General features: G+C 40.2%; 1 protein-coding gene and 1 long non-coding RNA gene across 2 annotated transcripts; both read left to right on the plus strand.

Annotated features, from left to right (window-relative positions):
• Positions 1–3443: 3443 nt before the first annotated feature.
• Positions 3444–4835, plus strand: LOC122005125. Its single transcript, XR_006118328.1, has 2 exons — positions 3444–3566; positions 4584–4835. It is a non-coding gene; the product is annotated as an uncharacterized LOC122005125 (long non-coding RNA).
• A 931-nt stretch (positions 4836–5766) lies between these two features.
• LOC122004591 (LRR receptor-like serine/threonine-protein kinase GSO2) lies at positions 5767–11746 on the plus strand. The gene is made up of 3 exons (XM_042559454.1): positions 5767–5941; positions 8250–10187; positions 11001–11746. Exons 1-3 carry the CDS (start codon positions 5767–5769, stop codon positions 11744–11746), a joined length of 2859 nt encoding a protein of 952 aa, XP_042415388.1.
• Positions 11747–13938: the final 2192 nt, after the last annotated feature.

Here is a 13938-nt window from a genome sequence, read left to right on the forward strand (position 1 = left end):
TCGCAATAGTTAATCGTGATCGAGGATCTTCATCCGACGAGGCGCCCGTGCGAGACAACAGAAAAGGCAAGGCCCCCCCGAACAGACTCTTCTCCCGAGCGGATCAATCGGTAGTTTTCGGAGGCAATCCTGCGGGACCCTCTGCCAAAGCACTATGTACCCCCGACGATCGATGAATACAATGGAACCACCGACCCGGACGATCATCTGGGTAAGTTCGATAACACAGCTACCCTACATCAATACACAAATGGAGTAAAGTGTCGGGTGTTCCTTACCACCCTCTCGGGATCGGCGCAACGGTGGTTTCGGAGGCTGCCGGACGGATCCATTACAAGTTTCAAGGAGTTCCGCACGACCTTCCTCCACCACTTCGCAAGCAGTCGGCGTTATCAGAAGACCAGTGTCAGTTTATTTGCAATCAAGCAAGAGCCCAGGGAGCCGATTAGAGCTTATATCCAACGATTCATCCGAGTGCCCATGGATATTCCGACTGCCACCTCAGAGACGATGATGAATGCGTTCATGCAGGGCCTCGTGGACGGTGACTTCTTCCGTTCACTTATTCGGAAGCCGCCCCGAGACTACGATCATATGTTACACCGAGCCAATGAGTACATTAATATGGACGAAGCCCAGGCGGCCCGAAGAAAAGAAGTTTCGACTGAGCGGCTAGCCCCTGTCGAGCGGAAGGCTGTCACTCGCCAGGAGATGCCCAGAGGACCGCGGGCCGAAGCAGTTCACTCTCACCACGCGAGATCCCATGCCATTCAAGAGGTAGATGCCGAGCGGCCCAAACCGAAGAAGAAGGTATGGACCCCCATGTTTTTCTCGTTCCACCGGATCGACACGCATAACACGAGAGATTGTCGAAACCTGCCCAGCCTTCCGTCCAGATGCAGCCTCTCTGGATCAAGCCTGCGTTCGATCGACTGATCCCTGAGTTCGGTCGACCTATCAGCCAACGATCTCCACCTGATCTGACCCGATCAAATCGCTCGACTAGGTCTCTGGTTTATCTCCGGTTCGGTCGACCGATTAGAAGGTTTGGTCGACCGATCACTTCACCAACGGCTGGTTGCTGACGTGTCCTAACAGCTGGTCTCTGATGATCGGAGTTCGGTCGACCGATAAAGACGTTCGGTCGACCGAACACTTATCAAGTCAACTTTCCGGTTGACTTGCTTTTGTTCCTCTCGCTTGGGTGATTGCGGCCAACCGAAATAGGGCTCACCCGAACCCAATTCCCGGCCTTCTCCTCGAGCAAGCTTCCGTCCCGGCTTCTCGTCCCTTGAACGCCACGCACGTTATTCTCATCCACCGGAGTACTCTTCCGCAGCTCTCTCGCCCTTCGGACTCACAGAGTCCGTTGGCTCCTTCTCGTGCCGTCCTTCTCATTAGCCGCATCTTCCGCTCGACTTCCTGCGCTCCTAAACTCCTGCACTTAGACACAGGGATCAAAAATAAACAGGACCTAACCCAACTTGGTTGATCACATTAAAACAACCACGGGGTTCAACACAAGGTTCTATTTATAACTCACTATTTGAATTAGTTGTTTGATGATGTGGCAGTCTCCGGGTGCTTGGACCATGTCTGGGCACCTCCACTGGTCACCTCAATCCTCTTCGCAACAATTGTGTGATTAGGCATTTATCCTTGCCTGGACCGGTTCAGATACTTGGATTGGTCCTGACGTGGACTCCGAAATTTATCCTCGCCGCAACAGTCGAAAGGACGCTTGTTCTGACCCAGGCTTGTCTAAGCGCTTTGACTTTAGGCGCTTAGAGTTTGTTCAAGCGCTTGAACAAGTCAACTCTGTAGGATCGAAAAGAATTTAGATATCTCCACAATAGCATGATATTGTCCACTTTTGGCCTAGACCCTCATGGCTTTGCTCTTGGGCTCTCCCAAAAAGGTCTCATGCCAATGGAGATATCTTTTCTCTTTATAAACTTATGATCTTTTTCCATGTATTTTCAATATGGGACTATGTTTGTAACCTTGCAACCCCAACAATCCCCCCCTCAAACAAAGGACCATAGGCTTCCCACATCCAATCATCGACCCACCAGGTCTTCCTGCCCCTCGATCCACCCGACCTACTAGGACTTCCTTGCCTAGCCGCAACTAGGACTTCCTGCCTGGTGTCTGGTCCTCTTGATCTGAACATAGGAGTCCCCACTTTCTTTGTTCGAGATTAATATTATACCCACATGGCTCAATCAAACCATAGCTCTTGTGCACAGTCGGCGGTTAAACCTTCTGGCAGTCCGGACTCTGATACCAATTGTAGGATCGAAAAGAATTTAGATATCTCCACAATAGCATGATATTGTCCATTTTGAGCCTAGACCCTCATGGCTTTGCTCTTGGACTCTCTTCAAAAGGCCTCATGTCAATGGAGATATCTTTTCTCTTTATAAACCCATGATCTTTTTCCATGTGTTTTCAATATGAGACTATGTTTGCAACCTTGCAACCCCAACACACTGTTCATCTTCTTCTTCACTTTTCGCTTGGCTACAATATTGACTTGAGTGTGAAGTGTCTGTGCTAAAGACTCCCTCCATAGTTCTCGCTCTAACGCTTACATTTACTTTCTTTGCGGTGTGCAGAGGAAGGAGTGTCGGGTGTCATCTTTTCTCTAGTACAAAGTCTTCTTTCAATCAAGATCAGAGCCACCTGCCCAATTCATCATCTCCTCCAATTTAAGATAAGATCCCCAATAATCTTCCAACAGTATTTATATACATCATAAAGAGATAAAGATAAAGAGAAAATATATACATAAAAATATATAAAAAATTTATACATAATATATTCTAAAATATCCTAATATCTCCAACGTTCAATGCCCATGGAATAGATATACAGTTTGTTATTCCTGCTATCCCTATTTGGTCTGATAAATTTGCCATCAATGCTCCACCCAAAACCCCAAAACACCCTCTCTATCCCTGTGGCCCCCTTATCCACCCCATATCACAAGCCGATCTCTCAAATTTAGTCGAAGGTGTGAGTCCAACGTCCCCTTTTAGGAATACCTTTTTACTAGTAGAGGCTAAGTCTAACCTAAATATACCAAAAAACAGAAGATATCTATGATCGATTCTACGAAGAGTAAATTCTCTCTTTAGGTTATGGCTCGTCTTGCACTTAGTCACTCGTGCCCTTTATCTAAAATAGTTACATGTGCATATAGATGGATGACATAGCCTGTCTTTTTTAAGTTAATAAAGATATGATTTTATCTTTTGAGTCATTCAACTTAAAAGCCAAAGAGTCTAAGGGTTCCACCACAGCATTAATGTAAATGGATGGCATACCAAATTATGGAAGGCAACAAAGTCAACGTTCATTTCTTCTCTGGCCCTACCACAAGAAGATACAAAGCAATTCTCCTATATAACTTGTTCCAAGAAAGAAAATGATGAGGAAAGGGACACCATTGAAGATAACTCCATCAGTGGCGAGGCCATTAAGCATCAAGCATGCCATGAGCAACAAAGTTACCTTCTTCAAGTTTGCTCGACTTTGACGAAGATAGAGCCATAAAGGTGAAGGTGAGGGGACCTTGACTCGTGTCACATACGCATACATAAAAATCTTAAGAATCAGCATCTTAATCTATCTAATTCAATCTTACATTTGTGTTTATATATATATATATATATATATATAAAAGAAAAACTGTCTATACCTCCTGAATTAATCGGTGAAGCATGAATACCTAGATAACAAGAGTGCCCTATATTTTTATAATAATCAAATTAAAGATGTATATATTCTTTTTTATTGAAATAGTATATATTACGTCCAAATTATGTCTATGTGATCGTCCATATATCCACCTCTCGTTGGTTAGAGGCCCCTAGCATTATATGTACATATTGCTTAGTGTTTCCTCCAACTGATTAGCTTTTCTAGCTATACTTCTCCCATTCCACCATTAATGGTCGCTGATTGTGATTTCAATATCATTTCTGATGGTATATTCATCCTTATCATTGCCTTACTGTTTAGTATCAGAGGATTATGCACTACAACAAAAATCCTTATAGATATCGATTTTCCACCTGGTGAGATTAATATGGAGAGGCAAAATAGATATGAGGTATATGATTTTAGAATTTTAAAACTTAGATACGTGATTTACATATTTAAAAACTTCATCTACTTTTGATAATTTGCCACCAATTTAATTTTAGCATTTGACTGATTCAAAGTGAAAGCCACTTGACCCATTAAATTATCAATAGCAATTCTTCTTACTTGTTTTAAGAAAGAGATGAGGAAATGAACACCTTGGATATTGAAGGTGACTCCATTAAATATGCATGAGCAATATACAAGTTTGCTTGACTTTGCTGCATATCATAAAGGTGAAGGTGACCGGCCTTGTCTGGTATCATATACGCATATATAAAAATCTTAAGAATTAACATCTATTTAATTCAATCTTCAATCTTTTTTGTTATGATATTAAGAGGTATTCTTTTATGATTCTCTTTTATTAAAATAGCATTTATTTTTCCTAAATTGTCCTCATGTCATTATCCACATATTGTCCTCCTTAGCAGACCCTTTACTTGCTCCAGCTCCAGTCACCACTTGCCTAAGCTTATGGTCATCCTTTCCGGTATGAAGTTTAGGTTGTGCGAGAAGAAACAAGAATATATTGTGAAGCGGTTTCGCTTGCAGTCGAGGACAGGTAAATCGGAACGATAACAAGGGTAATCTGGGACTTCTCACAAAGTTTAAAAATTAAATGTCCATTTTTCTATTTTAAAAGAAAATTTGTTATTAATAAAATTAAATAAATTAACTTTTAATTGATCAGTCGCACAATAGGTGGGCGTCTATTGATTATGAAAATGTTAACATTTTTCGTCCAACTGAAAAAATAAGAATATATGAGCATAGATCTTCGTTTCATCGAGAACATGACATAAGAAAGTAAATACTGTAATTACAAAGAATCTGAATGCAGCAGAATTGTCATTGTAGTTCGAATAGAGCTCGCCGATCCAATAATCCTGCAAAAGAAGAAGAAGGAGGAGGAGGTTGGCATTCTAGAGGAGTTAGGGTTGACCGTGCCAAATTCTCTTCGTCAATAGAGAACGAAGAGACGTCTTAAAAAGATACTCTAATCCTCTGGAGACCAACCTATTATATAGTGCACATTTATTATCAACACATAGATAATTATAGATACGTGACTAAATGTTCTATACATACATGGTCTACATCCAATAACCGAACTCAATAAGTATAAGCTAGATCATTTTAAAGGGTTCAGATCGTATTCATATATATAATTTACAAATAAACTTATCTAATAAGTATAATTATATCTAACATTTAAGGCTACGTTTGGTAGCCTGTAATCTATCTTGTAATGTAATCCAGATTACATTACAAAGTCGATTATTTTGTTTGGTTTGATTTAAAACTTGTAATGTAATGTAATCTGGATTACAAAAGGTAGTGAAGATTTGTAATCTGGATTACAAAGCAAATGCTATGTAATCCGATTACATTACGAGGTCATTGTTTCACCAAAGTTTAAATGCCGAATATACCCCTAGTCTGTTGTCGACCGCCGCCCGTCACCGGTCGCCGGCCGCCGCCGCCGCCGGTCGCCAGCCGTCGCCGGTCGCCTGTCGCCGCCGGCCGCCACCGCCGCCGCCGGTCGCCGGTCGTCACGGCCGCCACCAGTCGCCGGACGCCGCCGCCACCTCCGCTGCCAATTGCCGGTTGTCGATGGCCGACCGCCGATCCCCGTCCGCCTCCACCACCATTGCCCGCTGGTCGTCGCTCGCCGTCGCCCGCCTGCCGTCGCCCATCGTCGTTGATTGGCGAAGACGGTGGCCTGCTGTGACGATCGACGGTGGCGGCGGCAGCTGGTTGCCGATGGCTGCCGCAAACTCCGGCAGAGGTGTGACGACCGCCGATAGAGGTCACAGGATATTTTTATCATTTTATAATAATATGAATTACATTCCTTATAAAAAATAATGGATACCAAATAAAAGAATGTAATCACCTTTGTAATCAAAGATTACATACATTACATTACCAAACATAGTAATGTAATCAAGATTACATTACATTACATTATAAATTTAATTATATTACAAGCTAGATTATATTACACCCAACCAAATGTAGCCTTAGTTCCTTGCATATGTTATAGTTATCTTCATCGCCTTAAGCAATATTCGGTGATTTTTAAAATGCCACAAGAGGGAACTGCTTAGAGTGAAAGAAGAGCTTTGTTGGCCATCCAGGGTTACATGTATGATCCGTAGGATTGAATTGATTTGCTTTATGATGTGGTCTAAATTGAATATCTATTTTTCTAATTTGAGTTTAAAAAAGGTCAATTTAATCTAAAAAAAGTTAATGAAGATTTTCCAATTTGAATTTTATCTTTTGACTGATTCAACGTGAAAGCCAAGGATTTGACCCTTTAAATTATCCATTTTAATTATCAATTGCAATTCTCTATTTCTCTTAACTTGTTCCAAGAAAGAGATGAAGAAATGGACACCTTTAAACAATTGAAGGTGACTTCATTAATGGCGAGCCCATTAAGTATGCATGACAGCATGAGCAATATTCAAGTTTGCTTGACTTTGACTCAGATAAAGGTAATAGAACCTTCTCTCCTATCACATACGCATACATAAAAAATATTAAGAATCGGCATCTATCTAATTCAGTCTTTTTTTTTTAAGATATTAAGATAAATCATTAAAAGGGTATTCTTTTATGAGTTTTTTTTTTTTTATCGAAATAGCATTTGTTTTCCCTAAATTGCCACTTGACCCATTAAATTATTAATAGCATTTCTTCTAACTTGTTCCAACAAAGAGATAAAGGAAATATACACCTTTGAACAATGGAAGGTGACTCCATTAAATATGCAAGAGCAGTCGACAAGTTTGCTTGACTTTGACGCAGATAAAGGTGAAGGTGACCTTGTCTCGTATCATATAAGCATATATAAAAATCTTAAGAATTTGCATCTATTTGATTCAATCTTCTTTTTTTGTTAAGATATTAAGAGAAATCACTAAAAGAGTATTCTTTAAAAAAAAAGTGTTTTTTAATCAAAATAGCATTTGTTTTCCCTAAATTGTCCTCATGTCATTGTCCACATATTGTCCTCCTTAGCTGACCCTTTTCTCTATTTGCTAGACCTCACAACCACTACTTGTCTAATGGTATCTCCAATGCAAGGTTTATGAGATATTTATAAAATCTAAAAAGTTGAATAAAAAACTTTGAACTATTGTAAAGGTGAGGTTTGAGGTTTGTAATTTAGAGCAGTAGTGAAAATACAAACCTATTTTTTTATCTTGAATTTAATGCAATATACATGAAGCCATGCAACTCATACTATGAATGTGATCATAAAAAAACTCATTTAGAGCTTTAATCATTGGAGATATTTTTATAAGCTTTTATATTATTGATGTGACATATTAGAATAATGAAAAAAAAACTCATTTAGAGCTATAATCATTAGAAATGCCCTAAGCTTGTGATCGCCCCCTCCCTATCTCATAGCATAGCCGAGCTAATAGTCATTTGATAGATTTATAAAATAGAGCAATGGTCTAGATGAAATTGGTAAAAAAATATCCTTCTATATGGGGGCCTGTTAAGTACCTCATTTATTATCTTTTAATGGCGTGAAGTAGTCATGAGAGGCCACCAAGATGATGAATTTTACTTTTTGCATCATTGTGATCATCCCCTCCCTCCTTTATGAATTTTAGGTCAAGCAAGAAGAAATAAGAATAAATTGTGAAGCAGTTTCACTTGCGTCCGAGTAAGTCAGGCAAATCGAAATGATAACAAGAGTAATTTGGGACTTCACATAATGTTTAAAAATTGAATGTCCATTTTCCTATTTTTAAAAGAAAATTTGTATTAATAAAATAAATTGACTTGTTGATCGATCAGTCGTCGCAGTAGGTGACCATTGATTGTGAAAATGACAACACTGTCTAACTGGACTTGGACTATCACGAATCAAAGTCATCTAATTTTTCAATCGAAACCAAGCACATTGATCACTTTCACACGGTCAAGACAACTTATATATATGCGAACTAAGGATTGCATTCCCTCCAACTCACATCTTCTTCCCCTCTTTACTAGAGAGAGAATCAACTTACGAATGACTCTTAATTGGGATTTCATGGTGATTTCTAGTTCCTCAAAGCATGCTATAGTTATCTTTGTCGCTTTACTACTGTCGAGCACTAGAGCAAACTGTGACGATTCTCTACATGCCATCAAGGGGAGCAACTGCTTGGAGAGTGAAAGAAGAGCTTTATTTGCCATCAAGAGTGACATGTATGATCCTGGCGAGTGGTTGTCTTCATGGACTGGCTATGATTGCTGCAAGTGGAGAGGAGTTGCTTGCGACAATGTTACTGGTTTTGTCACTAGTCTTGACCTTCACTATCCCTATGAATATAATCCATGGGTGGAGATTAGTAGCAACCCCTATGGATATTATCTTTGGGCGGAGATTGATTTCTATCCCTATGATTATAATCCATGGGTAGTGGAGCGTATTGGTGCGAGCAAGGTAAATCCTTCTCTGTTTGAACTGAAGCATTTGAGATACTTGGATTTGAGCTTTAATAACTTCTCATATGCACATGTGCCTCCCATGATTGCCTCACTTGTGCACTTGGAATACCTTAACCTCTCCAATGCCTTTTTTTATGGATTAATTCCTCCTGTATTAGGGAATCTTTCCCACATACAACACCTTGACCTTGGAAATTATTATACATATCCAAGTACTCTATTCTCAAACAACTTGAGTTGGCTCTCCAACTTAAATTCTCTACAATATCTCGACATGAGTTGTGTCAACCTCTCTAAAGCAACCAATTGGCTCCACCAAATTAATTTGATTCCTACTCTACAAGTGTTGCTTTTGGAGGGTGCAAGTCTCCCGCGTGTCTCACCTTCCTTACCCACATTTAATCTCACATCCCTCACCATGCTCGATCTCAGTGGGTATGAATGGAACATCAGCGCTTCCATGTTGAGGTGGTTGTCTAATGCCAGTAATCTTGAACGCCTCGATATATCTGGATGCTGGAGGGTGTTTGATGCCGAGGCACTTTCAGTTGCTTTGGGATCTCTACATAATTTGAGGAAGCTAGTTTTGGTCGAAACTCAAATAGCAGGGCAATTTTCTACAATTCTGAAGAATGTTAGCAGAATGTTGCAATATTTAGATTTGCGATGGAATTTCTTATTATCTGGAGAAATTTCAACAATTTTGTCGATCCTTCCGCGCCGACTCGAGTTCTTAGCTTTAGACAGTAATAACATCTATGGGAGAATCCCAGAGATGTTAGGGAATTACACAAGCTTGAGACACTTGAGTATGTCCTACACTCGAATAACTGGAGATATTCCAAGAACAATAGGGAAACTTATCCATTTGGAGTATCTTGATTTGTCTAGAAATGATATAACAGGAGAGATGCCATTGAACGTAAGAAACCTTACAAACTTGGAAGCTCTATATTTGATCGAAACCAACATCACAGGATCGATACCAGAGTCTCTTGGTAATGTTATTTCCTTGAAGTATTTGGGTTTGTTTGGAAATAAGATTACTGGAGAAATACCAAAAACTTTGGGGAGTCTTCAAAATATGCTAATATTAGATTTACAAGGCAACTTTCTCACTGGGCAAATACCAACAACGATTGGTAGAATTTCCAACCTACGTTATTTGGATATATCAATGAACCACTTAACTGGAGAAATACCAACAACGATTGGTAGAATTTTCAACCTACGTTATTTGGATGTATCAAAGAACCACTTAACTGGAGAAATACCAACAACTATTGGTAGAATTTCCAACTTGTGGTATTTGGATGTATCAGAGAATAACTTAATTGGAGAAATACCAAAGACTTTTGGCCGCCTATGCAACCTATGGATGCTAGATCTGTCATTAAACAATATCATCGGAGAGTTAGCAGATCTACTTGATGGCTTATCTAATTGTCCACAAGGAGCAACGTTATCATCCTTAAGCATTGACGACAATAATATGAGTGGAAGTATTCCATCCAACCTTGGACTGTTAGCTCACTTACAGGAACTGGACCTCTCCTCAAATTCTCTACAAGGTAACATGAATGAAGCTCACTTTTCTCAACTTACAAGCTTGTCGTATTTGAATATATCTTTTAACTCCTTGAATGTGATTCTACCAAATGATTGGCATCCCCCTTTTCATGCCTATGAAATTGATATGAGTTCTTGTCATTTGGGAGGTATATTTCCTTCATGGATTCAATCCCAAAGGTATTTGAATTCACTGTATCTTTCTGGAGTAGGACTCTCAGGAACAATTCCACTCTGGTTCTCAAACTTCATTCCAAACACTAGGCTTCAATGTCTTGACCTAAGTTCGAATAATTTGAGTGGTCTAATACCTTCTACTCTTTCTCCATTTACTGATCTTTCAAATAACTCATTTGAAGGGCCAATTCCAAAGAACATAACGATTACAGACTCCGCTCAAATTTTAGTGTTGTCTAATAACCATATAAATGGTAGTTTTCCACCCTTCTTGTGTAATTTAACTTCCATATTTTTCATTGATTTGTCTAACAATCACTTATCTGGTACATTCCCACATTGTCAAAACTCATTTCCTCATGCATTAGAGTATCTACATTTGAACAATAATAGTATCTCTGGACAATTTCCTTCTTTCCTAAAAAAATGTAAATTGTTAATCACTCTTGATCTCGGTGAAAATAAATTGTCGGGCAAAATACCAACATGGGTTGGATATCTCACTTCTTTACAAATTTTGCGTTTGAGTTCAAACTCTTTTACCGGTGTCATCCCAATAAATATAGGATACCTCGCTTCTCTTAAGGTCTTGGATCTTTCTTTCAATAAATTATTTGGTAAAATACCTTCATCTGTAGGACATTTCAGGGCTATGTTTCAAGATTATACCAATTCTAACCCATGCCATGATAATAATCTTCAATGTGCAATGGCACCTATGGGCTCTTATAGACCAAAGGATAAGATCCTAATAACTGCCAAAGGATCAACCTATGAATACATTAGAATTCTCTCCCTCGTGACCAGCATAGACCTATCGCATAATAATCTTTCTGGTGAAATCCCAAACGAGCTAATGATGCTTCGTGATTTGCACTTCCTGAGCTTGTCCAACAATCACTTGACTGGTACAATTCCTGAAAACATTGCCGTTTTGACAGAGTTATTTTCCCTTGACTTGTCAATGAACAATCTCACTGGCACAATTCCCTCCAACTTATCTGCTCTAAACTTTCTCAGTCACTTGAATCTCTCTTTCAATAACTTGTCCGGAAGAATCCCAACCGGGAATCAATTTTTAACCTTCGATGACCCTGCGATATACGCTGGCAACAAGGACCTTTGTGGTTGGCCACTACCCGAGTGTCCTAGTGATGAAGCCCAGCGAGGTCCACTTCATGCAAAAGATGATGATGATGGTAATGGCAGCAAGCTTGAAAAAGTTCTGGATTATGCCTTCATTGCTATGGGATTTATAATCGGATTTTGGGCATATTGGGGCGCAATGATCATGAAAAAGTCCATCAGAATTGCTCTCTTCCAGATGGCGGACAGGATTTACGACTGGATCTATGTTCAACTCGCAGTGAAGTTTGGAAGGTGAAGACCAAGTGGCAAAGATGAACTTGAAAGCCTTATAATTTGCTGATTGTACTTCCCCATCAAAGAGAAACACTCCAGCTTGTATGCTGCTCTACTAGCTAGAATACGAATAATGGTGCTGTGTGAAATAGGAAGTATTTGCAAACTTCTGTTATGTATTTGTAGAACCATTTGGGACATTGTTCCACTTTTCAGTATACCTGATGATATTTGTATTATATCGACGATCCGACATAGATGCAATCAGGTTTATGAAAAATTGTTACATGACAGCAGATGAAGAAAACAACTGCATGCAAGAAATAAATGAGTGCTAAAACGTGGATTAATTTTTGTCTGTCTGAATCCTAGCAATAAATATTGATATGGGTAATCAGAAGCTAAACGAGCTATAAATTTCATTTGATTTTATCACCTCCATCGTAAGTCATGATTCTGAAAAGGCTACGGATTCGCCCCGTGCAAATATTACTACGATGCACTGTACAAATATTACTCTAGTGGAACGACAAACTAACTAAAAGATGTTTATTGTTTGGATGGGCCTTCACGAGTGTTTCCGAAATTATCCGGTGGCTTTTGAGAAATTTCAGGATTAATATCTGAATTATCAAAAAAAAAAAAAAAAAAAAGACACTATGAATTCTGTTAATTAAAATTATTTCTGTTGACTAAAATTATTTCTGTGACTAGGCAGGCAACTCACTAAGTTTGGTGAGGCAAAAGTTGTTCATCTTTGTGAATTCAAAAATAATATAGAATGCAAATTTTATAGACTCCCTTCGTGAATTCAAATATGTTTGAACTATATTTAGCTAATTAAACTAATAATCTTAAATAATTTAGATTTGATTTCATGAAATCTCTAGATAATGTTTGTAATATATCTCAATTACGCAATTAGATTTATTAACGTTATTGATCGATAAAATAAAATGTCACATGGACATTTTTGATAATTCATCATGATTAATGGGTCACAAACCCAATAGAATAAAATCCATAACCAATTAATTTGTAATTACTTATTAATTTTCGTGTAATGGGTGTTCATTCTTTATCCAAAAGTATTAAAAATCACCTCATAAATATATATAAAAAATCTCTTTTAATATTGTTATATGATATGGTGCATTTTCGTGGGGTCGATAAGATGAAGTGGCTAGAAGTCAAAACTACGAAAGGGTCAGAAGTCATGCTGACGAGGAGGTCAGAAGTCCAGCCCCCGTGGCTGGTCAGAAATCATGCCAGCGTGGAGGTCAGAAGTCTAACCCTCGTGGCTGGTCAGAAATCATGTCAGCGTGGAGGTCAGAAGTTCAGCCCCCGTTTCTGGTCAGAAGTCAAGTTACATGGAGGTCAAGAGTCAAGCTCACGTGGCTATGGTCAAAGTCTCAGTTGACGGGGTAGTCAAAGGATAGAATTGCGAGTTGGGCCAGACCTGGCCTCGCTAGAAATCAGGAACGGGACTGACCCACAGGGCCGAATGCAACTGAGAACTGGGCCCACGGGTCAGGTATGACTCAGGGGCAAGCCCACGGGCTAGATAGAGGCGCAGAAGGAAAGACCACTGATGAAACGATGCGAGTCGGGAGACAGACCCAGCGTGCAGGTCGGGACGTACATGTCATGGGTAATAGCAGACAAATGCGAGTCGGGAAACAGACCCAGCGTGCAGGTCGGGACGTGCAGGCCATGGGTAATAGCAGACAGATGCGGGTCGGGAGACAGACCCAGCGTGCAGGTCGGGACGTACATGTCATGAGTAATTGCAGACAGATGCGGGTCGGGAGACAGACCCAGCGTGCAGGTCAGGACGTGCATGCCATGGGTAATAGCAGACAGATGCGAGTCGGGAGACAGACCCAGCGTGCAGGTCGGGACGTACATGCCATGGGTAATAGCAGACAGATGCGGGTCGGGAGACAGACCCAGCGTGCAGGTCGGGACGTGCAGGCCATGGATAGCAGCAGACAGATGCGGGTCGGGAGACAGACCCCAGCGTATAGGTCAGGACGTACATGGGTCAGGAGACAGACCCAACGTACAGGTCGGGACGTACATGCCATAGGTAATAGCGATAGATATGGATCGGGAGACAGACCTAGCGTGCGAGTCGGGACGTACATGCCATGGGTAATAGCGACAGATCGGGTCGGGAGGCAGACCCAGCGTGCAGGTCGGGACGTACATGCC

Source organism: Zingiber officinale, chromosome 7B, assembly GCF_018446385.1.
Source record: "Zingiber officinale cultivar Zhangliang chromosome 7B, Zo_v1.1, whole genome shotgun sequence".
Classification (NCBI taxonomy): Eukaryota; Viridiplantae; Streptophyta; class Magnoliopsida; order Zingiberales; family Zingiberaceae; genus Zingiber; species Zingiber officinale.

Excerpts from the sequence above, each read along its gene's own strand:
- LOC122004591 (XM_042559454.1), top strand. The coding sequence starts at position 5,767 with ATGGCCGACCGCCGATCCCCGTCCGCCTCCACCACCATTGCCCGCTGG. Across the intron at positions 5,942-8,249 it reads TGCCGCAAACTCCGGCAGAG|TTATCTTTGTCGCTTTACTA; the intron begins GTGTGACGACCG and ends AGCATGCTATAG. Across the intron at positions 10,188-11,000 it reads CTCCTCAAATTCTCTACAAG|GACATTTCAGGGCTATGTTT; the intron begins GTAACATGAATG and ends CTTCATCTGTAG.